The following is a 26,489-nucleotide window of genomic DNA, read 5'->3' on the forward strand; positions in this document are numbered from 1 at the left end:
ACCGGTATGGCCCCAGGCCAGCTGCCCTCCACCTGACAGCACACCGGAGCCCAGGGAGCTTGTTAAAACCGAATCAGGTTTCCTCCCTCTCCCGCCTAATCTGCTCAGCAGCCTCCGTGCCCTCAACACCGGGTCCAGTGACACCGGCTTCTCTGGCCTCAGGCCCCAGACCTGTTCCTGCCTCAGGACCTTTGCACACACTGTCTGTCTGCCCGGACGCCTTCCCTCAGACCGTTGTGGAGCCAGGTCCTTTCACTGTTTCTCAGCTAGCTCGTCCTTAGGTGACCTTCCCTCCACACTGGAGATAAAGCCTGACCCCTACCACTACCCAGCGACTCCCTGTCCCCACACCATCTCCCGGCAATCAGCACTGTCTCCAGTCCTCTGGTGCTTCTGGCCCGTCATGTGATTCCAGGATACCCAGCACAGAGTGGGGCTCAGGAAAATGCCCGTGGGTGGCTGATGGGCTTGCTGGCCTCTCCAGCCACATTCCTCCCCCACACTGCTCAGTGTCCTGCTGCTGGACGGTCAGCAACTGAATGTCCCTGAGCACCCCAGGGACTCTAATCGTAACACCCCCCCCCATCACGTACACACGTGCGGTCGTCCTGCTGTCTGCGGTCTGGACAGGGCGCTGGGGCACTGGCTGTAGGGTCCCAGGCTCGCTCTTCTTGGGTGCGCCTCTGTGTCCTCATCTGTACCACGGGACAGCCCTAGTGTAGTGCCTGCTGCGAAGGGTGGGTGAGGGCTCTGTGGGCTGCTTTACGTGTCTGGGAGCGCCACACTCGTCCGCTGCTGTTTGCTGCGCTCTTGGGGGCCGTCCCGCTGGAGCTGACGCCCTCCTGGAGGGAGCCAGTAAGCAAGTGGGGACGAGGGACCGTGTGAGACGCTGGGGGGGCGCCCTGAGGGAAGAAGCAGGAGGTGGAGGTCGGCACCCCCTGGGAGAGTTGTTGCTGCCTAAGGAGGTTCCTTCCAAGGAGGACCGCACAGACAGCTGGTTCGAGCGGGGCCTGGTGTTGGGGGCAGGGGAGCCGTTTCCCAGAGACTATCTGGGTCAGAGGAACCAGGGACTTGGAGGTCTGGGACTGGAGCTGGCCGCCCAAAAGCGGAGAGGAGGGGGCAGGAGCACACCAGAGGCCACCCCGCTGATCCTGGCCGGGCCCAGCCCCGGGACGCAGCCTCCTGACCACACGGGGCCTTTCCTCTTGCTGTCAGTGAGGGGACTCAGCAGCCTGCAGGGCTCCCCACGTAGGTATGAGAGAAAGCACAGCCCAGGAGTCAGACCATCTTCATTCCCAAAAGGCTCGTTCTGAGTCACTGTGAACTGACAGGGTTTTCTGGCAAGGTCCAAAGTGCTCGCCGTAGCGGAGCTGTAGTCTCGCCCGCCCAGGAGCCCAGCAGCTGCTGGGCGCCGCCCCCGGCCAGCGTGCACCCCGGAACTCAGCCTGCTGGGGAGGCCGGTGCTGCAGCCAGGAGCCAGGGGTGTGGCCTCCCGTGGACAGTGCCTACGGGCCAGGAGCCCTTCATGGGGGCACCCATGACCTTCCCAGAGGCGGAAAGCAGTCCTGGGTCTGGGCCAGTCTATGTGCCTGTCCCTTTCTAGAAACTCGTGATGAGGGCCACAGGTGCAGGGCCAGCCCAGAGGGGACAGTGGCGGAGTCCCTCGGTTTGAGGGGCCGTTAGCGACGGCCGTGTCTTCCGGCCGGCCGGCCTCACGCTGATCCAGGCTGTTCCGGCTTCTAATTAAAGATGGTCTTTGGTTCTTCATGGAGGTGGCCTGGGCTCAGCCTCTGGCAGGGAGGGTGGGCGGCTCCCCAGAGAGGTTTTCGGCTCATCCTGTGCATATACCCCCCTGAGGACCGCCGGTGTGACGCCATCTGTCCCCCCAAGCACACACGGGCTCCCCGCCGCCAGCGTGCCTGTGCCCGTGGGGGGCGCTCAGCCCTCCTCCCGTCCCCGCCCCCCGTCATCAGCAATTCTTCTACCTCCTGCCTATTTTTAGCTTCCATCCCCAGGGCCTGGCTGACACGGAAGGCAGCGTTGCTGTTTGGAGTTTTTCTTGATGAATATTTTATGTTGGGGAGGCTGCTCTGCGGCCGGCAGCTGCTGGCCCCTTCCAGGCTAATCAGTAAAGAAGCAAGTGCGGAGCATGGACCCAGGCTCCTGGACCGAACAGCAGGCCCAGGCCCCCCGACTGCCCTGCCTCCCTCTGAAGACCTCTCTGCGGCCATGACCTCTGACCTGGGGGGTGGAGACACGCCCCGGATTTCGCTGAGCACGGCTCAAAGGAGGGCCAGTGCAGAGACAGGGTGGACACCTCCAGGGAACGGGTTGGTCCCGGCGACTTTTTCCAGCCCTTTTTCGTGTCCGGGGACGTGAGGTCCACACTGTGTGTTTTAAGACAGAGTCGGCAATGTCCTGGGCGCGCTCCTGCCTCCCATGCCCTGGCTGCGTCCTGGGGCCGCTGCGCCCTCGGGCCAGCTGGGGGATGGGTGAGGACGGCGCAGCAGCCGTGCAGGGTCCCGGCCTGCTGTGAGGGCGATGTGGGTCCACACAGGGCCCCGTGGGCTGAGGGGAAGCCTGGAGCCCCTCCCAGGCCTGCAGGCGGTACAGGGTTTAAGCCCTTCGCTACTTTGTGGGTCTTTTGGAAAAGGAACGTTTGCCCCTGTGACCTGAGGCCCACGTGGGGGCAGCAGCGGGGCAGTGTCGCAGAAGCAGGAATGCGCCGCTCCCAGGAAACCCAAACCACAGTGAGCCTGCCCCGTCACGGACGGTCTTGGTCACAGAGTGTCTGGGCCAGCGCTTGTAGACGCCCTCCTCCTGCTAGACCGGGGCCTGGACCCGGAGGCCTCCGTCTCAGCCAGTGAAATGGCCTGGACGTGTTTTCTAGGTTAAAATGGGAGGTGGTGAGGAAATCAGGGGTGCAGCCGTCCCTCTGTCCTTTTAGTGAGAGGCTCACCCAGCCCGTGAGCTCCACACGGAGCACCGTGAGAACGCATGTGTGGAAGGCACGTTATTTTCACAATTACTGAGCACCCACTTGAGGTGCCCGGGGGTGCCCGCCTAGACCCGTGCACATGCATGGCCATTCCCTGTCACCTGGGGAGGGATGGGTGGGGTGGGTGTCCCAGGTGCCCATAGTGACCACAGTCCGGTCCTAAGGAGCTGGGGTGTTCACGGAATGCTGGTCCACTCCCCCGTGCTATTGGATCCGGCCCGGGGAAGCAGGGGAGAGGGCTCCCATCCCGCAGACAGGCAACCAGATGGCTAACTCTGGTCCAGGGGACCAAGTGCGGGACCCTGAGCCTCAGTTTCCCCACTGGAGCCATCCCAGGCCTCTCACCAGCCACCAGCCCCCTGCTTCTCTGGACCCATGCCCGAGCCCAGGCATGAGGCGTGGCAGGGGCTAGGGTCCTCCAGATGGCCCCGTTCCTCAGCCACCAAGGAGACTGCCACTCTGCTGACCGTGGCCAGGCCCACCCTGCACAGCCCACGCAGCCAGAGCAGCCACGCCCCCAGCTTGTAAGACGGCGCATCCCTACACGGGGCTTGTCGTGGCGGCGGCCCCCAGCATGGGGAAATGTATCCGCGGGCCAGAATGGTTTCCTACCTTGAGAAACTCAGATGCGCCGTGCTGCAACACCGTCGATGCTGTGCCTGGAAGGGTGTGAGAAGCCGCACGACCGCCGGGAGCCGCGCTCCCTGCCGCCCCTCCTTGCCGTCCTGTGCAGGGTGAGTCCGGCATGAGACTGTCCGGGAAGCTCCTTGACCCAGTGTTCTGTTGTCTCCCTTGGTTCTGGGTGCTTCACAGAAGGTCTGTCTCGTGATGGGAAAATGCTCCTGTCAGCTGAGTGGTTCATGCTGGGAACTTCAGTGTCTGGTGAGAATCGGGGGTGTGGGTGCCCCAGGGGACGTGGGTGACGGGGTGCAGCCCCCGCCTGCACATGTCCCTGACCACTCGGTAACGGCCTCTCTCGCTGGTACAGCCCGTGCTCTGGAGACCCCACCCAGTTCACGTCCAAAAGGGGGAAGGCCCATGGCACCAATGATAGACATTTTCCTGTTAAAACGCTGGTAGGTTCTCCTCGTGAACGACCTGTCTTGTTGCTTCATTGCTGCGTTTTCAAATCCTGGCGCGCCCTTGCTATTCTAACTTCTGTAGAGCGGGACAGCCCAGCGGCAGGCGCTCCGAGGGCCCTGCTAGGCCTGACCCCGCGTGGAGCCTGGAAGGCGGCTTCAGGAGGGGAGGCCCGTGGCTGAGACTTGCAAAAGGTGCAGTGGAAAGGGGATCCCAGCTGGTCAGGGCGCCCCAGTTCCGTGGTGGCCACCCTGCACGGTCATAAGGGGAGAGGCCTGCGCAGGTTGTGGGGACCCAGCCAGGGGCTCACAGCCGGGCACCCTCCTGCCCGGGCTGTGCTGGGGCAGAAGGCAGCGCCGCCTCCCCCGAGCACGGACGAAAACACCGCTGCTCGGTGGCACCGTGCTTTCTCTGCAAAGTCCCGTGGCAAAGACCCTGGGAATCCAGGGACACGGTACTCAAAGTGTAGTCAAAGGTGCGGGGAAGAAACAGGCCCCGGGCACCCCCACAGTGACCAGAAAGATGCGGAAGAGCCTCCCAGCACGCGCACGTGGACGCGGACGGGAGTGCGTCAGCACCGCCGACAGGACAGCAAGTGCTCCTTCTGGGCTTCATCCACGCCTCGGTGTGCTGGACGCTCCCAGCTATGCCTTTGTCACCGGGGCAGGCTCCTGGGGAGACCCCGAGTGGGCTGAGCTCTGGACTCGGCTGGGGACAGGTGATGCCTAACCGTGTGTCCGTTGAGCAAAACCACTGGTTTTGAAGCTTTAGCACAAAGACCACACCAATTTGTTACTTGCTTTTTTGGTTTGATCTTCTGTTGGTTTGATCATCCGTTCATTCAGCAAATGTCCCCTGGGTCCTCGCTGTGTCCCAGGCACAGTGCCGGCTTCAGACCAAGGACAGGAAAGATGGACTCGACGCTCAGTGTGCCCCCTGAGGGCGCAGGTCCTGGGCCGGGCCTGTCCTCAGCAAACGGCAGTTACGGTCTTTATCCCTGTATAGGGTGGGGGGGTGGGGGTCGGCGGCAGGGGGGTGCGGAGAGCCCAGGAGCACGTGCTGTGACCCTCCCCCACCCCCACCCGAGACCTTGGGAGAAGCTGCTGAGAGGCCACCCAGCAGGACCGAGTCCTGTTTCACCTTCTCCACCGGAGACTGTCACCCTGCACTGTCTTTCCCTGGCCCTGCGCTCCCTGCCGCTCCCTCAGCCTCCTGCCGGCCTCTCCTAGGGGCGTCCACGGCCACACAGCAGATCAGTTCCACAGCGATCTCACTGTTGGAGCCCCCGCGATGAGCCCCCTGGTGTGTGCCTCAGGCAGGGTGGTGAGCCGCTTCCCAGGGGCCCGGCCCCACCCACCGAGGTCGCGGTCACCGGTGGAGCCGCGCTCTGGGGACACAGCTGCTCTCCAGGCTAGGGCTCCCGGATGCCAAGCTTGTCCCTGCCAGGCCGCGTTGAATGGCCCCAGTCATCAGAAGACATCCTAATTGCCGGCACAATTGTCCCAAGGTCCCTCCTGTCTCGCGTTATGAAGACTGGAGAGGGTGCGTGCGTGGTTTCCTAATTAAGAACGTCTGTGTCCCTCCGGCCCGCAGGAAGCTGTTCTGTCACGACGGGAAACCCTCTTCGCACAGCCGTTCGTTAATTACAAAAAGGACAAGCTATTGATTCTACTGAGGGTGGGACTTAGTCACTCGCCCTCGGTGCCAAGTTCCAAATGTGTGTTCTCGCAGCACAGAAAATGCAAACTGGGAAACATCTTGTCTGTGCTGTGGGCTTTGCGAGCCACAGGCTTCCCTCCAGGGGAAGGGAGCCCGGAAGATGGCAGCTGGCAGGGGGAGCCGGAGGAGGGAGGGAGAGGCCGCCCATCCGAGGCCCCTGGGGCCGCCAGAGCAGAGGGGGCGGGGGTGCTTTGGACCCCCGGGCTCTGTGGCTGGGGGCGAGGTGGCAGAGACCCAGCTCCCCAACAAGGACCCCCGGGGAAGCCTCCTCCCCGGGCCGCACGGCGGGTGGGCTGACCGGAGTCTGTCTCTGAGGCTGCGTGTGACATGAAGATGTCATGGGCACACACGCAATCACACGCGGCCTGACTGCTGTGCACGTCAGAAAACGCCTTGCCCTGGGAAGGGGCGGCCAGCCCTGAGGCCACATGGTTGTGGCCCAGACCTGGGTTCCTTGCCACCCCACCACGTCCCTTCCTCCTGCCCGAGGGAAGCCATGCGCCAGGGTCCGAGTCCCCACCCCCGCCCCACAAAGGGTTCAGGCAAGCGCTCAGGCCATCAAAAGACACTGGCCTGTGGTCCAGAGCCCCTGCCCTGCCAGTAGCCCCGGGCACCCGAAAGCATGTGTGATTCCCATGGAGGAGCTTCTTCCGTCCCCCAGCACCCTGAGCCCTCCATTAAAAACAGCCACAGCCAACAACTTCTGTATTTATTTACTTCGCCGGGTGGAGGGAGACGGGCGGTGGGGAGGCAGCAGCTGGGCCGTGGGTGGGGACCGTGTGCAGGCAGCCATCTGTCTGGCTCTGTCAGCTTCACACCCGGCAGGGAATGGGTGGCCCCGCTTAGTCACTTGGCAGGGAGGGCCATTGGTCGGAACTGACGGTGTCCTGCAGCCCGCAGGGTGGGGACTGTGCCCTCGGAGGCCGAGACGCTGCCTGCCCGCTGCTGTCTGCAGGGGGCAGCGACCAGCCCCTGACTATCTCCCAGGGCAACCAGGTGCAGGCCACGCGATGCTCCCCGGGTGGGTGCTCAGTGGCCCCGGTGTCAACCAAACCCCGTTCCTGGGCCTGGTGGGCTCATGGAGCCCAGAACATTCAGCACGAGCCATCCTCCCGAGACCGGGAAAATGAGTCCTCGGCTGGCTCCTTCCTCCGAGGCCTTGCAAGGGCCTTGTCCTCCGCGGCTGGCCGGCTGCCTCCGTGTCCGGCGTGAGGCAGCGTGAGCTCTTGTCTGCGGAGCTAGCTGCAGAAGCCGAAAGAACGCTGGTGCTGGGCGTGGCTTCTCCCTCCCCCCAGCGGCACTAGAATTTACTGGGTTCTGTGCTGGCAGCGTAGACCAGAATCACCTGCACTTTGGACTCAGCCCCCCCTCAGCTCACACATGGACTGAGCCAGTGAGAGAAGCTTCTAGAACCGCCGGTGGCCTGTGGGCCACTGCGGGGCGAATGGCTGCAGTTGCCGGGGGGTGACCTGGTGGAGGCCGGGCCTCCGGCCTGCCCAGAGGATGAGCCCCAGAAAGCCATGCTGGTCGGAACTGTCACAGCCACGTGGGACGAGGGGTGGCCTGCTAGGTATGACTTGCACGCGCACGGCCCCGGGTCTGGGGGAGCGCCTCCTCAGGATTGGTGCCGGCCCCTTGCTCGCCACCTGAGGCCTGGACCTGAGCAGGACCCGGCGGCGCCGGCTCCCGGACTCCGACGTGCTGCGCAGACGAACCCTCCTGCCCGCCGCTCTCTCCTGACCTTGGCAGGCAAGGCGAGCAAGAGCGTGTCTCATGCATGCCGTCCGATGGGGCCCCAACGCCAGCTTCCCGAAATGTAACAGAAGGCGGCGGGGGCATGTCTGCTCGAGTCTGTGGAACCTGGAGGACGCCCGGCTGCTGGCGGGGTCTCCGTAAACCGGGCTCCAACAGCCCCCGGTGTCACGCGCACGGGAGCGACCAAGCGTCGGCACCTGAGCCACTCAGGGGAGAGGCCGGGCACGTCTGCCCTTCTCCGCTAGGACTCGAGAAGCTCCTTGGGGAGGCGGCTAGCTCCAAGGCCGGAGTGCGGGCCTGGGATAGGAGAGCACCCCTGACCCTGGGTCCCTGGCAGGCTGGCGCCAACAGGAGGGGACACCTTCTCTCCCGGGGGCTAGGGCCCAGAGGCCCAGCTCCTTGCCCCATGGAGGCCTGGCCCGGGCCCCCACTGTCTTCACAGCCGCTACAGGACCAATGACCCAGCGTCAGGCTCCTGTTGGTAAACACAGCATTGCTCGGAGCGAGAGAGGCTCGGGAGGCCATCCAGATTGATGCCCGCCCCAACGGCGTGTTACCTGGTGGCTCCTGGAGCCCCTGTGCTGAGGCCTGGGGTTGGAGATGGCCTGGGTGCTCCGTCTGCTCCTCGTATCCACAGGGACCCAGGAGATCGGCCTCCCAGCGCACAGAGGAGGTGTCTGCGATGATCCTGGGACTCTGCCCTCTGCTCCTTCCCAGGGGGGCCATCCCCGAGGTGGCTCACTCCGCCCAGGTGGTTCTGCCACTTGCCTGACCTGACAGGGAGGACAGCAGTCGCTGCCGGCCGCAAGTGACTTGCAGACCTCTCTGTCCCTTGGAGCCCACCTGGCTGCTCTCCCCACCGTGGAGCCTCCCTGGTACCTGGCCCACGAGACCTCCTGGCTCTGACCTTGTGCTGGGGCCATGTCATTGTCACTTTCCCACCGTGTATGATCTGCCTGTTGTCCTCCGTCTTGCCGGCTGGAGCGTCAGCTCCGGGGACGGGTCCCTGCGCCAGGCCCGGAGTGGCACCCGGGAGGCCGCTGGAGAGAAAGCCCTGGGTGCGGTTCGGGGACCTTTGCCTCTGCCCTGCCTCTCCCTGTGTGCCGGGACTGGGGTGGGAGGCATCTCGCCATGCTGAACCTTCTTTCTGGCTTTCTGTAAACTGTGAGAAGGGGTGTCACTTCTGGTGGGTTTGAGATATCACGACGGACTGTAGAGTCCCCCCGTTCACAGTGGCCAAGCCGGCGGGGGTTCATGTGTTCACACCATTGTGCAACCATCGCCGCGGTCCATTGTGGAACATTGTCATCCTCCCCAAAGAAACCATGCACCCCTTCGTCGTCCGCCCGCCCCCAGCTCCTGGCACCAGTAACCTGTGCTGTCTCTGTGGACGTGCTTACTCTGCGTGTTTGGTATAAATGGACTCCGACTTGAGGTTGGGGGGGCTCTTCCTTCTCTGTCTTGTCGGGGACAGCTGAGAGGACTTTGGGACTCTCCGGCAACCTTATAGAGTAGAATATATGAGAGTCTGTGAGCCTTACAATGGTAAGCAGAGGGGCCGGGTTCAAACCAGCCTGGCTTGTCCCCCCGCCCTGGCTCCAGAGGGGAGGCTGGGCTGGTGTAGGGGCAGAATGAAGAGGCCTGTCCGGGAAGGGCACGCAGTGACGTGGGGGGACCCAAGGCAGGCCAGCCCATTCCAGAGGGTGTGTGGCACTGGCCAAAGTCTAGGCATCTCCTAGAACTGTCAGGATCAGCTTTCTTTTAAACATTAGTTTCTTTATTTGAGAGCGAGAGAGCAGGAGTAGAGGGAGGCGGGGCAGAGGGAGAGGGAGAACAGACTCCCCACCGAGCAGGGAGCCCGATGTGGGGCTCGGTCCCAGACCCTGGGATCACGACCTGGGCTGAAGGCTGATGTGTAACCGACGAGCCACCCAGGCACCCCTTGGGTGGGCCATTTCTGCCCATCTTCTAGGGTACCCCAATGACAGTTCAATTTGCTGCTCTCCTCTGGACCCCTCCCTGCTCTTCTGAGCCCTGAGAGCGCTTGGCTGGTGACCCAGGCACTGGGGACCAAGATGCTTGTGTGAATCCCGTGTTTGCCGGTTTCCAGAGACGCTGGTGGGCTGGAGACAGAGAAAGGCCCCTCCCATCGGGCCCTGGCTCTGGTGGGCTCTGCAGACGGCCTGGGTGGCCATCAGTCCACCCCGCAGCCTCACCCAGGCCAGGCTTACACTCTTGTTTTGAGAAATTATTTTCTTTCCAAGCCTTTTGCGTTCTTTCTCCTGCTCCAGGGATGGAAATTTCGGCAGCTGGAGGGGCTGAGCCTTCCGAGCTCGGGGGACCCTCTGCAGGTGGCCCAGCCCATGCTCTCCCCCTCAGCCCGTCTCCCAGCTCCAGGACCCAAACTCATTGATTCCCCATGAGCTGGTCCCCTCTGTGAGGAGGCGGGAAGCCGGGCTGCAGCCCCTCCTTACCCCTGAAGAAGGGCCCAGCCATGCCACTCTCTGGAGCCTTGGCCTTTGGCTGCACATGGATGGGAGCCACAGGTCCCCTCAGCCACGCCAAGCATGTTCCACAGGGGAGAGGGAGCCAAGGGCCCCACTGTCCCAGCCTCATGCCCTTGACCTTGCATTCTTGGCCTCCTCGGCTGTCCCCCGTTTGCCGCAGGGCCCTGCTGCTCAGAGCGGGCCCCCAGGCCAGCAGCATTGTATCATCTGATGCTTGTTCGGAATGAGACTCAGGCCCTGGGCCCTACACCCCCTGCCTCGGGATCTGCATTTTAAGACCCCCAGGTGATTTATGCACACGGAAGCTGGGAGCAGCTCTGCCTGAGTCGCCCAGAAGCTGGGCCCCGCAGAACACGGCCTTGTCTTCGCGGGGTGCCTTCAGTAACAGGGACGGGCCCCTGGCCTCCTGCCCCCAGGGTGCTCTCTCTCAGCACCGCCCGCTCTAACCGAGAGAACATTTTGTTTCGCTGGGCTGTTTCAGGTCAAATTGCATGGCCTCAAATTTCATTTTTATAAAAAAGTCAGCCAGGGGTGGAACCGGAACAGCAGGAGGGCCTTCCTCAATAAAGCATCTTGGAAAGCCGCCGTGGGCCACGTGTGCTCCGAAGACTCTTCAAATAGGCGCCGGAACCACTAGAAGCAGCGTGATCTGAGTTCTTGAAATACCCTCGAGGCTCCAAGCCACAAAGTTTTGACAGTTTACACCTGGTGACATTTAGCGAACAGTTTCTGAGAAAGCTGAGGGGGAGGAAATACTTGGTTGAAACTGACATTACATCCTCCGACTGATTGTTCGTTCTCTTGCCAATATCCCATTTGCCTGTAAAACACTTGGACCTGAAAATAGCCGCCGGGGCTTGGTGTCTTTGTGGGTGAAGGGCAACTGCCCCATTTCTTTGGCTTTCAGACACCATCGAAGTAGCGCAAGGAAATGTCCCAGAGCAATCAGCGCCGCTCTTTAAACCCGAATTCCTGAGCAGCGCGGGCGAGAGAGACCTTGGGCGCGGGGTGGATGGGGCCTCGGGGAGTGACCTGGGCCTGCGCCACACCCCTTAGTGGCCAGGCTAGGCCACTCTTTGTAAGTTTAATTTAATTTTATTTTGAGAGAGTGGGGGAGGGTGGGGAGGAACGAATGGAGGGTGAGAAGCGTCGAGCAGACTGTGCTGAGGTACGGAGCCCAGCGTGGGTCTCGATCTCACTACCCTGAGATCGTGACCTGAGCCCAAAGCAAGAGTTGGATGCTTAACCGACGGAGCCCCCGGGTGCCCCCAGACCAGGCCACTCTTTAAAGTGATAGGGGCATGGTTCACAGTCCTGCCAGGATGGCAGGCAGAAGCCCGCCTTCGGCCTGTTTCCTCTGGTCAGTAGGTTCTGCCTCTCCGCCCGCCGCGGAGTACGGGGACGTGGCTTCCTAGGTTGCTTAGAGGAAGGACGCGACAGAGAAGGGGTGAGCAGGACCCAAGGAACTGCTTCCTGGACATCAGCGCCGTCCAGGGCTCCCTGCCCACAGAGCAGTCACTATTGCTTCTGCTACAATAAAGTGCCTGCCCAAGGTGACACAGCCCGCACAGTGCTTGTCCCCACTTCCCTTTGGGGCAGGGACGGAGCAGCTGGCATTCCCTGGGAGTGGACCAAACACTGTGTCCCCAGCAGGGACCCTCTTTCCTTCCTCACACCCGGCCCTGGTCGAGGCCTTCCCTTCCACCTCTCATCTCCCGCTGAAGTTCATTACCAAAGAGGCGCTGGGCTTGGGATCCCACCTGCCGTGAAGGGTGGCGTGGGGGTACCCGTGACGCCGCATCCCTAGGAACTCCTTCCCAGTTGGTCCTGAGGCCAGCGCCCAGCACTCAGACAGCCCCAGGTGGCCAGTGGAGCCTGGGGGGTGGCGGGGGTAGGGGGCTTCTGGGCCCACAGTCAGGGTTCTGTGACCCCGCTAACCTGCCTGTTTCCGTGTGTGGTCCACAGCCCGAGACCGAGGACGAGAAGAAGCGCTTTGAGGAAGGCAAAGGGCGGTACCTGCAGATGAAGGCCAAACGGCAGGGCCGGCCAGAGCCCCAGGCCTAGGGGCCGCCCCGCGCTGGGCCTGGAGAGGCCCCAGTGTCCAGTCACGTAGAATCCACCCCCTTGGCCAAAACCCAACCCACACTGAGAGCCGGTGTCGCGTGAAGTGTTCGTCTTGCAGTGTTAACCCGTGTCCTCCCCCGAAAACCTGCACACCAAAGCTTTATTTCTCTGACTCCGGTGTATGCTGCCGTGTAGTCCCTGCCGCCGCGGCGTCCCTCGGGAAGACGCGTGCACACTACGGCGTGTGCAGAACCCAGCATCACTAATAAAGCTGCTCTTTGGCTGGACCTTGCTCCTGGGTGGTCGTTTTTCTTGGGCGGGGGGTGCTGCTTTCCTGGTGGGCACAGATGCGGGGGCTAGAGGCTTCCATGGGCCCACCTCTCCTCCCTCCCCCACCCGCCAGTGAGTGCCAGTACCTGTGTGCACCCCAGATCTCGGGGGTGCCTGATGACTTGCTGGCTGGAGAGGACACTCCTTCCCTCCCAAGGCCCTGGTTCCATGTCCTGGCCTGGAGGCACCCCCCCCCGCCCCCGCCCTCGCCCCCGCCCCCACCCTCTCTCTGGCCTGAGCATCCCGCGGCCTTCTTGTAGATGGAGGTGGAAGGTGCTTTCGAGGACTCTGGAAGCTGATGTGCAGAGAAAGCTGAGCCCACCTGGCCGGAGCACGCTCAGCATATAGGAGCCCTGCCCTGGCTTCCCTCCACCTCTTAGTGGAAGCAGCTCTGACACCTTGGCCTTCTGGATAAAGGCAGAGATTTTGCTAGAAGGAGTCTCCCAGCTGGTGCCAGGGCCCCTGTGCCTGTCATGGAAACCCCCAGCCACTCAGGCCAACAGGTTATTGGGAAGGCTTGTGGGATGGGGGTCTGAGGGGCAGTGTGTGTGTATGTGTGCGCGTGCGTGCGTGTGTGCGTGTGAATGGTGCCAGTGAACGACTGTGTGTGTGTGTGCACGTGCACATCTGTGGCCCTGGGTGTGCCTGTGTGAGATGGGAAGCTGTGTGTGCACCCAGACCAGCACCCTCCGGGGGCCGACAAACTGCCAAGGCCACAACGTGGGCCCATCCTTCACCTCCCGTGACCGAGAAAGATTCCGCCACCAAGCACAGCCCGTGGTGGGCGCTCATCTGGGGAGCCTGGAGACGGAGCCTTGGCCCCTGCAGCTCCAGCCGTTCAAGGGGCTCCAGATCCCCTCCATCTCCCATCTGCACACGTGCAGAAACGCCGCCAAGAGCTTCGGAATCCGTCTCAGGCCTCAGTCCCAGCTGACGGGGTTATTTCCTGCCTGGAAGCAGGGAGAGGGAACACGGCCCCGGAGGCCGTAGCCGCAGAGCCCGCAGCCGCCCCAGCCCCACGCAGCCCCCATGCTGACCTGAAGGCCACGGGTGGTGCCCGGGCTGCGGACGTCCACAGAAAGCCCAGCCCTGGCTGGCCAAACCATGGCCCTTGAAATCGGAGCTGGTAATGATAGTGCCTGAGCCCTTGCGTTCCCCGAGGGAAGGGGGACACCAGGACATCCACATCTTTCTCTGTCATGGCTTGGCTGCTCATCTGTGCGGCTTTGGGCAAGGCCGGTACCCAAATTCCACTTCCCAAGGCAGTTGGGAGGAGTCCAGATGAACAGCATTTAGCACAAGGCCCCCAGGATGGCTGCTGGAGACCCATTCCTGCCCGCCCGCAGAGGCAGCAGAGCCCAGGGCAGGAACACCAGTAAAGGCAGTAGTGGGTGAGCTGGCTGGGGCAGCCAAACGCCGGGGGCAGTTTGCCCTCTGCTGGTGGGGCGGCAGAGTGGCCAAAAGCTAGGGATGACTGGGTCGCCTATGTTTGCCTTAGAAATGTCACTTGATCACCAGCCTCCTTGTGCCAGCTTCCCACCGCCGGTGGCCCGTTTATAACCAGGGCCGCCTGTTCAGGGAGCTGCCTCTCCACCGAGGGCTCTCTAGGGACCCTGACTGCCCGGAAGCCACAGACACAGAGTACATAGCCCAAGGCGCCCTGTTCACCAGCCCCGCTTCACTGTGGAGGCTTTGGATACAAACATCTTTACTCTTGTCTCAGAGGACTGATCCTAAGGCCTTCAAGGGGTCTCCTAACAGCTGCTCCTGACTCCCCAGTGGCTCCTGGGATGTGGAGATGGGGGCAGTGGGCAGGGGCCCCCTTCCTCCAGACACCGGGTTGTGTGCTCGTTAATGCTTCCCAGGTGCATGGGAAGGGCAGGACTGTGTCAACAGCCCAGAGTGATGGAGGCCTTGTGCCCAGGGTGTGTGGTCACGGGCAATCTAGAAGAGACAGGAAAGAGGAGACAGGCAGTGTCCACTGCCTGGATGGGAGACCGAGATGGCACCAATCACTCTCTTGGGACTCCAGCAGTCTCCAGAGGTCCCCCCAGTCAAGGACACTGATGGGATGTCCCCTAGATGTCTGTGGGTACCAGCCTGTGCCCCTGCCAGGAGTGCTAAGGTGGGAGCTCCTGGGGGGTGGGGCAGGAGTTCTGGGCTGTAGGCCTGGCCTCTCCCAGCTCTGTTGTCCTGGTTCCAGCTTGAGACCATTTCTGAGCCCACGCAGGTCGGGGCAACCACCTGGGACCCCTGTGGCATGGACCCCCCACCCCCGCTGCCCAATACAGGATGAGTCTGAATCCTTAACTGGCCCAAACTTACACCTCCTTGCTCCAGCCCCTGATCCTGACGAACTCCCCAGTTCCTGGAAGGAGCTAATTCTCAGATGCCCCACGTCCCCTCCACACCCCACCCCTATTGTTCACCTTAGATGTGGCTTCCTCCGGGAAGGCCTCCAGGAGCCCCCCACACCCCCAGCCCTAGGTTTGCTCTGTCCTTTCTCTCCCCAGGCCCCCTTGGCCCGCCAGCCCCCAGAGCTCTGGGTCTTCTCTTTCCCAGTGGGCTTGGAGGCGACATCGGGTCAGTGGACCGACCCGAGACGGCAAAGAAGGGGCCGCCCTCCGTAGGGGGCTGCAGTCCCACGGCAGCGAGGGGCGGGGGAACCAAGGACCGACAGATGCGCGGACAGACGGACGCGGCGGCGGGCCGCGCCTCTGGGGGCGGGGGCGGGGCGGTCCGAGGGGCGGCGCGGAGGCATGCGCCCTGCTCCGCCCCCCGCCCCCGGCCGCCCGAGCGCAGCCAGCAGAGCGGCGGGAGCCGAGCGCGGCGGCGGCGGCGGCAGCGGCGCGAGGGGAGGGAGGGGCGGCGGGCCGAGCTGAACCGAGCCGAACGCGCGGGCCCCGGGCGGCGCCGCCAGGATGCCCCGGCCCGCGGGCCGCTCCGCCGCCAGCCACCCCCGCGGCCCCCGGCGGCCCGCGCTCGGCCGGGGAGCGCAAGAGCCGCAGCCAGAGCCGGAGGCGGGAGCAGCGAGCCGGAGCCCCGGGCGCCCCAATGCAGGGTGAGCGCCGGGTGAGCGGGGACCCCGGGAGGGAGGACCCCGGCGGGAGGGCTCTGGGCAGGGAGGGGCTGCCTGCGGTCTGTCCGAGGGGCCGCGCATCGCCACCCCCGACTTGGGGACCTCCGGGGTAACTTCCCTGGGGCCGGCCTCTTCCTCGGTCTCTCCCCCGCCCCTCCCCCCAACTCCGGGTCTGGCCCCGCGGCTTGCAGGGAGCGGGGACGGCCAGTCTGGGGGTACTGGGCCCACCCCCTACGCAGAGTAACACGTTGGGGCGTCCGGCCCCCGGGTGGGAGCTCCGACGCGCCCTCGGGGCTGCGTGGAGCTGGGGGTCCCGCTAGGGACCGGCAGGCTGGGACGCGCCGCGTTGGGCGGGAGTATCGGGGCGCCGAGGAGCAGGGACGGCGGGAGTGGGGGGCGGGCGTGGCGGGCGGGGGGCGTGCCGGAGCTGCGGAGGCTCCGCGCAGCGAGCCCCGCCCTGGCGGCGGCGGGGCCCGGCCTCGCGGGCCGGTGGGGGGCAGCGCGGGCGCGGCGCAGGCCCCGCGCGCGCTGGGCGGGTGCATCTGGAGGCCGCCTGGAGCCCGGGGAATCCTTTCAAGTTCTGGGTTCTCTTTGTTGCGCAATAGAGCCCCGGGGCCGCGAGGCTTCATTGGGCCGGGGCCGTGACGTCACGCCGGGGCCCCGCCCACAGACCCTGCGGAGGGAGGCTTCTGGGCGGGCCGGGTCCCACGCGGGTCACGCCCTGCGGTCGGCCCCGCGTGGTGAGGGGGAGGGGAGAAAGGAGGGGCTCCAGGATCTGGGCGAGGCGGGAAGCCCCGACCTGAAATGCTGGGGGGGGCGCTTGGAGCGTGTTGCGGAAGAAACTTCCCAGTGGGGGGCGGCGACACCTGGGTGTGGCCCGCACTGGCTGGAGCCTAGCCTGGGGTCTGGCCCTCCGGGTCTGCGGCTCCCTGTGGAGAATGAACCGTGGGCGCCCCATCAGCCTGGAGGAAGGGGTCTCCCAGTCCCTGCACGTCAGCCCCCTCACCGTGCATTTGGAGACCTTGGCATTCAGTCCCCAGTGACATTCTTCCCCCGTCCCAGCGCCACCGCTCTCAGGAATCCCAGGCTCCAAACCCGTTCTCGCACTTCCTCCCTGTCTGGCGGCGGGTTCTGAGCCTCAGTGTTCCCATCTGCAGTGTGGAACAGCACGGCCCAGCCTGCAGGGGTCGTTGAGTTGAGAAACGTAACCTCAGCTCAAGGAACCAAAAGTGCCTGTTCCTGCTTGGGTTTGGGTTAAGGTTGGGTTTGGGCTTGGGTTTGAGAGGCCAGGAGTTTGATGTCAGCCAAGCCGGGCTTGGGTCCTGGTTCGGACACTTCATAGCTTGGGCAAATGGCTTAACCTCTCTCTGTCTTTGCTGGACTCTCTTTAAAATGGGGATAATGTCAGTATCCACCACACATCATCCCTGGGGACACTAACTGGGAAGTGTGCCTGTTCACACTGCTTGCTCCCTCTCCAGGCAAGGCATGTTCTCCTGCCCACAGACCTAGAGCCTTTGCCTGCAGTGAGAGACAGGCCAGACAGGGGCCAGAGATGGCACCGTCAAAAGTTATGCCAGTGACAGCCGGTAGCACCTTCCCCACCACCCTGCCCCAGTGGGCCCAGGGCCCAGGGTGGAAACAGATGCTGGCCCACGGGGTGCACACCGAATCCAGCTTCCTATTTGACAGCGTAGAGATCACTGGTGTCTGCGTCTGCCCACGGCGGCCCCCACAGCCAACCTGCTCCGCCCCCAGGCTTCCATGCCCCAAGGCTGGGCTGTCCCAGGTTCTGCTTGGGGTGGCTGTGTCTACCCTCAAGCTCAGTGTCTTGGCCCTTAAGGAACGGAAGAGCTCAGTGAGCTCACAGGGCTCCAGTACAGACTTCCACGAGGCAAGCATTCATTGATCGCTTCCTGTGTACTTGGCTCTGTCCCATGGCCGAGCTTGTCTACCACGCGCAGCACCTTCCCAGGTGGTCCTGTCATGTCCAGCTCACAGAGGAGGAGAACAGGGCCCAGCTGAGTCGTCGTAACTGGCTGGCGGGCGAGAGTCTAGCAAGCTCTTTACCCAGCCCCGTGTGGCCTCTGCATGCTGAGGTCCGAGAGGTTTGCTGGACACTGGAATGGCTGGGGGAGGGTCCTGTGGGGCCGCCCCACCTCCCACACTGGTTCTTGGATAGGGAAGAGGAAGGTGCTCTGTAGGCAGAAGCCTGATGTTTGGGAAGGAACTTCCTTGTCTTCAGAACCCCCCAACCCCTTAGAAGGCCCTTAAGGAGTACTAGCGTGGTCCAGAATGCACTCCTCCCCTCGGTCAGGGGTCGGGGCAGGCTCGCAGCAGGGGCACAGGGGTGAATGAGACTCATCCCTGAGAAGTCCTTCAGTATTGGGGATGGGGGGTCGAGCCACAGAGACACCAAAAGAACTCTAGATGAGACAAGAAGGGACGCCTGGCGCCCAGACCAAGCGGTACTGCTTCCCCTGCCTGGAGAGCCAGGGCCCTGCCGTGGCCTGTCCATTCCACGCTGGGTAAGAGCCCCTGGGGATTGCATGGCTGTGTCCGGGACGGTGGGTGCTCATAATGTGTTGGAGGCAATGGGGCGCCGGAGTGGCTCAGTGGGTTAAGCCTCCCGTTCAGGTCATGATCTCAGGGTCCTGGGATGGAGCCCCGCATCGGGTTCTCTGCTCAGTAGGGAGCCTGTTTCCCCCTCTCTCTCTGCCTTTCTGCCTACTTGTGCTCTCTCTCTGTCAAGTAAAGAAATAAAATCTTTAAAAAACAAAAAAATAAGGTGTTGGATGCAAGAGGATTGGAACCCGTGAGATTAAACGGGGTCCAGAGTAAAAAGGGCCAAGTGTTTCAGGGCACACAGTAGGCCTTCGCTTAGCATTGTACTTCTCCCCAGGCTGCCTCTTGCAGGCTCTGGCCACGGAGGCCTATTGTGGGCCTCACATCAGAGGGACCTACCGCGTTCTGCACAGGGGCGGGGTTTGGGGCTGCTGGGCAGGGAAGGGGTGGGAGGGACTTGGAGCCCTGCAGTCTGGCAAGACGGAGGGCCTCTGCTACATGTGTGTTCTGCTCAACATCCTGTGTCCCGGGCTCATGGCCATACGCTATCGGCAGTTCCTCCTTGGGGTCAAGGTCTGGTCCCTCGGCTGTCTGCAGGTGGGCCCCTTGCTGCCCCAGGCATCCCCAGCATGGTACTGATCGCCTCCCCAGAGCACCCACTGTGTGCAAGGCCAGGACCCACAGCATCATCGGGACCACCACCCTGAGCACCCGCTGTGTGCGAGGCTTGGCCCAGGCCTTTAAAGACGTGGCATCGTCCACCCCAGCCTTCCCCCGGAGGAATCATCATGGTCCCCGTTACAAAGGATGTGGGTGCCGGGACCTTGCTGAAGCCACACAGCTAATATGCTGGAACTTAATGGGAGCCCAGCCTGTGTCAGCACCAGGGCCTGCCAGCCACAAAACCAGTAGGAGGCCGACCCGGGCCCAGTAGGCTGCCGTGCCAAGATGGCCATGGAAGGGGTCACCACGTCGCCCCTACTGCACAGGGAGGTTGAGGGGGCTCACCCCCAAGGCATGTCCTCATTTGGCCAGATGAAGTGGGACAAGTTAAGGAGCCCTGATGTGCAGACACATTGTTTGGGTTGTGTGAGATATGAGACACGGTGAGAGTGCTGGTTCCCGGCAGGGCTAGGGCCCCTGAGGCAAGAACGCCCCCCTGAGGCGCCTGGGTGGCTCAGTGGGTTAAAGCCTCTGCCTTCGGCTCAGGTCATGATCCCAGGGTCCTGGGATCGAGCCCCACATCGGGCTCTCTGCTCCGCAGGGAGCCTGCTTCCTTCTCTCTCTCTGCCTGCCTCTCTGCCTACTTGTGATCTCTGTCTGTCAAATAAATAAAATCTTTAAAAAAAAAAAAAAAAAAAAAGAACGCCCCCCTGGACCCTGCCTGGTTGCTTCCCTGAGGAGGCAGCTGTCCCGGGAGCAAACCCAGATTCCATACCTTGGCCAGGAGTGGGTGGAAAGGAGGGTGTTCGCGCTTACTGGGGACCCCTGGCTATGTCCCCGGGTGCCAGGGACATGGGCTAGAGGCCCCGGAGTAGAGAGGAGGGCCGAGCAGCCCAGTCCAAGCCAGGACCACACGGGTCAGGGGACTCCTCCCTCTCCCACTCCAAGAAGCCCCAGGAGCTTTGATGCCACAACCGGAGGGACCGTCTCGGAGCACTCATTCGCTTCTCCCCCTGCCCCCCACAGATGCTCGTGGTCCCCGGTGTCTCGGAGCCCGTGCGTGTGAGCGCCGCTGCTCCGAGCCAGGCCCTGGCCCCGAGGATGTCTCAGCTGGCGGCCGGCTCCCGTCTGCACCATGAGTGATGAGCGGCGGCTGCCTGGCAGTGCGGTAGGCTGGTTGGCATGCGGCGGCCTTTCCCTGCTGGCCAACGCCTGGGGCATCCTGAGTGTGGGTGCCAAGCAGAAGAAGTGGAAGCCGCTGGAGTTTCTGCTGTGCACGCTCGCGGCCACCCACATGCTCAACGTCGCGGTGCCCATCGCCACCTACGCCGTGGTGCAGCTGCGGCGGCAGCGCCCCGACTACGAGTGGAATGAGGGCCTCTGCAAGGTCTTTGTCTCCACCTTCTACACCCTCACCCTGGCCACCTGCTTCTCCGTCACCTCCCTCTCCTACCACCGCATGTGGATGGTCCGCTGGCCCGTAAACTACCGGTGAGCCCGGGCGCGCGCCTGCACTTCGGCGCCTGGTGGTCCTGGGGGGGGCGTGGGCGCAGGGGGCACAGAGGCCACTGGGGCACGGAGTGCAGAAACGCCCCCCTGTGCTGTGCTGCAGGCAGGCCACGGTGCCCAGCACGGAGACGCCTGGCGGGAGGGGTGTACCACCACCTGCAGGAGGATCCCCGGGGCAAGGGACAAGGCCCCACTTCCTGGCCGTTTCATGATAACGAGGTCCTAGGGGCCCAGGGCTCTGGGAGGACCCTACGAGTGACGCCTCGCTCCTGCCCCCACCGCATCCCAGGCTGAGCAACGCCAAGAAGCAGGCGGTACACACGGTCATGGGCATCTGGATGGTGTCCTTCATCCTGTCCGCCCTGCCGGCCGTCGGCTGGCACGACACGAGCGAGCGCTTCTACACCCACGGCTGCCGCTTCATCGTGGCTGAGATCGGCCTCGGCTTCGGCGTCTGCTTCCTGCTGCTGGTGGGCGGCAGCGTGGCCACGGGCGTGGTCTGCACCGCCATCGCCCTCTTCCAGACGCTGGCGGGGCAGGTGGGGCCGCGGGCCGGCCACCGCGCCTTCACTGTGCCCACCATCGTGGTGGAGGACGCTCAGGGCAAGCGCCGCTCGTCCATCGACGGCTCCGAGCCGGCCAAAACCTCACTGCAGATCACGGGGCTGGTGGCCACCATCGTCATCATCTATGACTGCCTCATGGGCTTCCCTGTGCTGGTGCGTGAGCCTGTGCGGGGACTGGGCTCTGGGGCAGCCCTGGGGCTGGGCGCACTCCAGGTATCAGGTGGCTGATCCTCCCATCTGGTCCCTGGAGGCAGGAGGGGAAGGCATCATCGCCCTCTCCATTTTATAGATTCGGAAACTGAGGTTCAGAGGGGTACCGTGACCCACCTAAAGTTAAAAGCCCATGGCAGGGGAATGTGGAGCCCAGGATCTTTCTGGCACACTGTAGGGGACGTTTCCTCACCAGAGGGAGGCCCATTCGAATCAGAGGGTGTGGAAGGTGGAGGAACATAGCCACTTGGCCCAAAAATGAAGTCTGGATTCAGCAGCCGGGCCCTCGCACCCAGGGCTCCAGCCCAACCCCTTGAAAAGTCTGGACTGGGGTATGGAGGGGTTTCCGGGCAAAGATTAGTCAGAGACTGCCCAAGCAGCTGGGCAGGGCTCTGTCCGTGGACTTACTGTAGGACACAAGCTCCAGAAGGTGGCAGGTTGGGTGGCAGCCTCATAGTCAGGGGACACACTCGGGATGCGGGGGCCCCGCCCTCCGAGGGCCCGGGAAACCCGCCCCCTCCACCGCCGCTGCCAGGTACTGGGTTGTGTGTGCAGCAGGGCCCCGCATCTCCAGCCTGTGCTGAAGGAGGGAAGGAGCGTGTATAAAACACAGAGCGAGAAGGGGACAGCGGTAGGAGGAGAGCCCCCCCAGCTTCTCTTCAGGGCATGGGGGGGGGTGTAGTTTCTGGAGCCCACTCCACGCTGCGGGCCTGGCACAGCGCCTGGGATCTTCACCTCACTCTGTGGGGTGTTCTTGGCCCATTTCACAGATGAAGAAACAGCCCAGAGAGGTTCAGCACCTCTTAGAGGGTCACAGAGCTCACATAGCAGAACTGGTACGATGAGTATATCCTACACACTTCTGCTCTGCTGGAATAATTAAATGTCACTCTGGGTGGGGGAAGGAACTGTCCTGGGACAGAAGGAGTGAGGGTCCCTGGGCAGGGACCCAAAGCCTGCCTGGTTGAGATTCCTTTGAGCCTCCTCTGAAGTCCAAGACCTAGACCTCCTGCCTGTGCCCCCAGGGTCGGCCACGTGCCCACAGAGGCGTGGGGATGGCCCAAGAAGTACCTGAACTGGGAAGTTTGAGACCTGGTTCTCCAAGCCTGTTTCCTCTTCCCCAAAAGGGGTTGGTAAGCCACGCCCCCACCTCTGTCCTGGGGCAGTCACGAGGCTGGCATGGGGGAAGGCATTCTGTGAAGGGCTGTCCGTGCGCACACGGGGCTATGGCTGTTCTTGCCGGCAGCCAGCAGCTCCTGGTGGACAGGCCCTTCTACTCCAACTCTGGCTTGTTCCTGCCCAGGACCCTATAGCTGTCTGTTGCCTCTTCTTCCCGCAGGTGGGAGAAGTGAGGTGGGGGCCGGGGCGGGGAAGGGTGGCTGAGGCCCGGGATCCTGCCAGGTGCCAGGCCGAGCCGTGTGCCCACAGGTGGTGAGCTTCAGCAGCCTTCGGGCGGACGCCTCGGCGCCCTGGATGGCGCTGTGTGTGCTGTGGTGCTCGGTGGCCCAGGCCCTCCTGCTGCCCATATTCCTCTGGGCCTGTGACCGCTACCGCGCCGACCTCAAGGCCGTCTGGGAGAAGTGCGTGACCCTCATGGCTAACGATGAGGACTCGGACAATGGTGAGGGTGGCCTGGGAGCGGGCCCCTGGGAGAGGGGTGCCTGGGTGAGGTCACAGGATCACTGAGATGGCTGCGTTCTCTAATGTGCTGGAACCCCTAAGCGACCTAAGTGTCCCGTGGGACATTCTCCCATCCGGCCTGACTGTCCCAGGCAGTATCTGTGGACACCGGACTGAGCGTGTTCCCCAGAACTTCCACCCTTAGAGGCCCCCCCGGGCTCCCATAGACCGCAGTGCTGTCTCACCCAGGATGAGTGTTACCCTAGGCTGAGCCTTTGCGCTGTACGGGCGCGGTCAGCCCCTCCCTGTATTTAGTTCCCCCAGAGCTCTCCAGGTAACCACACCCCTTGGCGGAAGAGGAGGAACCTGGCTCAGGTGCTCTCCGCAGTCCCGCAGCTAAAAGGGCACAGTTCTGGTTTGAACCCAGGCCCCTGCCCTATGCGTGTCTCTGAGGGTCCCTGGAACTCACTGTCCGACGCCCCCGAGGTTTCCACGGCCCTAAGCTTTTGCTCGCGCCCTGCAGATCCCAGCCTGGAGGGCGGCATCCCCCCGGACCTGGTGCTGGAGCACTCCCTCGACTACAGCTATGGCGGCGACTTTGTGGCCCTGGACAGGATGGCCAAGTATGAGCTCTCGGCCCTGGAGGGGGGCGTACCCCAGTTCTACCCGCTGCGGCCCTTGCCGGAGGACAAGATGCAGTACCTGCAGGTAGGGACAGGCCGGGCTGGGGTCGCCGGGCTCACGGGAGGGGGTGGGGGGGGAGCGGGGAGGCTCATGCCCTCCCCAAGGCCTTGCCTCGCTGAGCCCCGCGCCGGTCCCCGTTTTCCAGGAGGGCCGCCCGGGTTAACCCCGCCCGTCCTGACAGGTCCCGCCCGCGCGGCGCTTCTCCCACGACGACGCGGAGGTGTGGGCCGCCGTGCCGCTGCCCGCCTTCCTGCCGCGCTGGGGCTCGGGCGAGGACCTGGCCGCCCTGGTGCTGCCCGCTGGGCCCGAGCGCCGCCGCGGCAGCCCGCTGGCCTCCGCAGAGGACGCGGCCCCGTTCCGCCCGCGCCGCCGCTCCGCCGAGAGCCTGCTGGCGCTGCGCCCCCCGGCCCCCGACGGCGGCCCGCGCCGCGCCCGCGACTCGCCCCCCCGCAGCCCGCGCCTCCGCCCCGGGCCCGGCGCCCGCTCCGCCTCGGCCTCGCTGCTGCCCGACGCCTTCGCGCTGACCGCCTTCGAGAGCGAGCCGCAGGCCCTGCGTCGCCCGCCCGCCCCGCCGGGGCCCCGCGTCCACAGCGCGCGGCCGGGCGAGGACACGGCGCCCCCTGCCGGCGGCGGCGCGCAGCGGAGCCCCGGGCCGCGCCCGGCCGGGCAGGTGCACGAGCACGCGCGCGCAGGACCCCTGAGGACCGGCCTGAGCGCGTCATGGGGCGAGCCCGGGGGCCTGCGCGCGGCGGGCGGCGGCGGCGGCGGCGGCGGCGGCGGCAGCACCAGCAGCTTCCTGAGCTCGCCGTCCGAGTCCTCGGGCTACGTCACGCTGCACTCGGACTCGCTGGGCTCCGCGTCCTAGGGCCTGCGTTCGCTTCCCCACGCGCGTCCGGCGGGCCGGGCCGCCCGCAGGGACCAAAGCACCAAAGATGCCACGCTGACCCGGGCCGGGTGCCGGGCGGCGCCACGCGGGGCCCACCGACGGCGCCTGGCCAAGTGCCAGCCCTCCCTGCGTGACTGAGCCATGGGCACTGCCCTGAGGGTCGGTGGCTGCCCTGGACCGCTGCTGGGGACGGCATCACGGGGCAGAGCGAGGCCGGGCTTGGGTAAAGGCAGGCTCTGCACGCCCTGATGTGCCTCGCCCAGCCTGGGGCAGCGGCATTGGGGGGATGGGGGTGGCAGCAAGGAGCCGGGGACGAAGGCCACCACCAGACAGAACAAAACCCAGCCCTGCAGGAGCCACGGGACTGACTGCACCTGGCTTTCCACTTTGCACTGTAACTGTCTCTCCCCCGCGGGGGGGAAGGGTACAGAGGGTCTCTAAGCACAGGGGTCTACAAACAAGCTCTCTGAGCAGGTGTTCCTGCTGAGCAGTTCTGCCTCGGTTTCCCATCTGTAATGAGCAGGTGACCATATTAACTCACAGGACTGTTTGGAGCAGTCTTCTGGTCCGTGTGCACCGGCCCTGCATGGGTGTGAGAGCGTCTAGGGCCCTCTGTGGGTCCTTTGTGGGGGTCAGTCTTCAGTGTGTGGCCTGCTGTGGCATTTGCACCTGAGGCCTCCCGCTCTCAGTGCCCCTGGCCTCCCCAGGAACCCGCCCCACCCACACCCCAGCTAAAGCACAACACTTTGCACCGTCACCCACCTTGACCGTTGTTAGTGGCCCCGCCCCGCCCTCCTCCGTTTCTCCACCAAGCCAGCCACCTGTAGGGCTCCCACCGTAAAGATTGTGGGTCCATGCTGGGAAAGAACTAAAGCAAAGGGAGAACGGGCTTCCTTATCCTGATGCCCCTGGGGAGGGGTCCTGGCTGAGAGGCCTCCCAGGTTCCGGGTTTAAGGTCTGGTCCTTGCTGAGGGCAGGGCTCTTTGCTCTCTCTTCTGGGCAGAACTTTGCTGGCCTAGGCTTTGCCATGGGCCTTGGGGAGGAGCTTGCTAGGTCTTCCCTGGAGTGAGACCTTAGCATCAGACTGAGCAGAGGCCCCGGAACAGCTGTGACCTTGAGCTGAAAGGACAGGGGCAAATGCAGAGGTGGTCTCCTCCTAGACCTCGCCTCCACATAGTGGCCTCACACAGCACACAGGGAAACCTGGAGCAAATCCCAGAGCCAACGCGGACCTTGTCTGCCTTGTGCAGCCCCTCCCCAATCCTCCCCACCCTTCCTGCCCCTTGCCAGGCCTCTTTCTTCATCCAGCTGACAAGGTCTCAGCCCCAGAAGAGGCCCCTGGGAGGGTCAAGCCTAGGGGACCAGCTCCATCTCTGCTTCTGAGGCCTCCCTGGCCCCTCACCCGGGGGTAGGGGGGTGGTTAGGGGAGGGACGAGCTAGTCACAGGTGAGCAAGGCAGGAAACTGCGGTGTGGCCTAAGCCACAGGAGGGGCCGCCTCTGGCCAGTGCTGCTGTGCCTTCAAGGACCAATAGGCCATGTGGGGGCAGAGATCTCAGCTGGCCACTGTGGCGCCCACCCCTGCTCAGGCCCACCCATTTGTCACATTGGGTTTTTACTCTGTGTACTTTGTATCTGATGGCAATACTTGCAGGGAGACTTGGTACCCCAAAGCCCCTCCAGTTCTGGGTTTTACAGAAATAGAAAGGAGGGACGACCCCAAACGGAGGAACCTGGGGCCTGGAGCACCCTCTCACACTCCCTGAGCCCCCTGGGCCTATTGGCTGCATTGGTCAGCAGCTTGACCCTGGGCTCACAGGGGCGGGAGCCCTGTCTTCACACCACTACCCACCCAGAGCCAGGGATCCGTTTGTAGTTTTTGACAACTGAGTATTTCTCTTCTGTACAGGATACAATAAAAACTTCCTATAATTTGCACCCGGCATTCCTAGGCTGCTTTCATGGAAACACCGCTCTAGAATACAGCAGCACTGCTCAGCCAGTTGCCCCAGACGTCTCTCCTCTGGGTTTGGAATCCCTCCTAGTATGCCATCCTTCGGGTCGGTGCCCCTTTCCTATGCAACTACTGCAGCTACCCCCCCCCCCCCGCCCCCGGCAGCGAGTGAGCCGCGCCTGGAGCAGCTACCGGATGGAGCTGTGGGGTGGGCACCAAGGCCCCAGTAGGAGAAGCCCTAGAAGGACAGCTGGCAGCCTCAGCCTCAGGGACGGCCTCAGGGGCGTCTAGCCCCCATGAGG

General features: G+C 63.8%; 2 protein-coding genes across 7 annotated transcripts in view; both read left to right on the plus strand.

Annotated features, from left to right (window-relative positions):
- The window catches only part of ACOT7 (acyl-CoA thioesterase 7), a 98,809-nt gene extending 86,393 nt beyond the window's left edge, over nt 1-12,416 (plus strand). For all 5 annotated transcript variants that reach the window (XM_046010894.1, XM_046010896.1, XM_046010890.1 and 2 more), the window contains exon 9: nt 12,025-12,416. In XM_046010894.1, the coding sequence (XP_045866850.1) occupies nt 12,025-12,123 (99 nt within the window). In that variant the 3' untranslated portion in view covers nt 12,124-12,416. The remainder of the gene's footprint in view (nt 1-12,024) is intronic.
- A 2,875-nt stretch (nt 12,417-15,291) lies between these two features.
- Nucleotides 15,292-26,171, plus strand: GPR153 (G protein-coupled receptor 153). Of its 2 annotated transcripts, none has more exons than XM_045980913.1 (6): nt 15,292-15,525; nt 19,787-20,251; nt 20,559-20,988; nt 22,474-22,666; nt 23,189-23,373; nt 23,531-26,171. In XM_045980913.1, exons 2-6 carry the CDS (start codon nt 19,896-19,898, stop codon nt 24,212-24,214), a joined length of 1,848 nt encoding a protein of 615 aa, XP_045836869.1. In that variant the 5' UTR covers nt 15,292-15,525; nt 19,787-19,895; the 3' UTR covers nt 24,215-26,171. The 2 variants fall into 2 exon arrangements, with proteins under 2 accessions (XP_045836869.1, XP_045836861.1); XM_045980905.1 differs by having other exon boundaries at nt 15,292-15,514.
- Nucleotides 26,172-26,489: the final 318 nt, after the last annotated feature.

Source organism: Meles meles, chromosome 1 (genome assembly GCF_922984935.1).
Source record: "Meles meles chromosome 1, mMelMel3.1 paternal haplotype, whole genome shotgun sequence".
NCBI classification, from domain to species: domain Eukaryota; kingdom Metazoa; phylum Chordata; class Mammalia; order Carnivora; family Mustelidae; genus Meles; species Meles meles.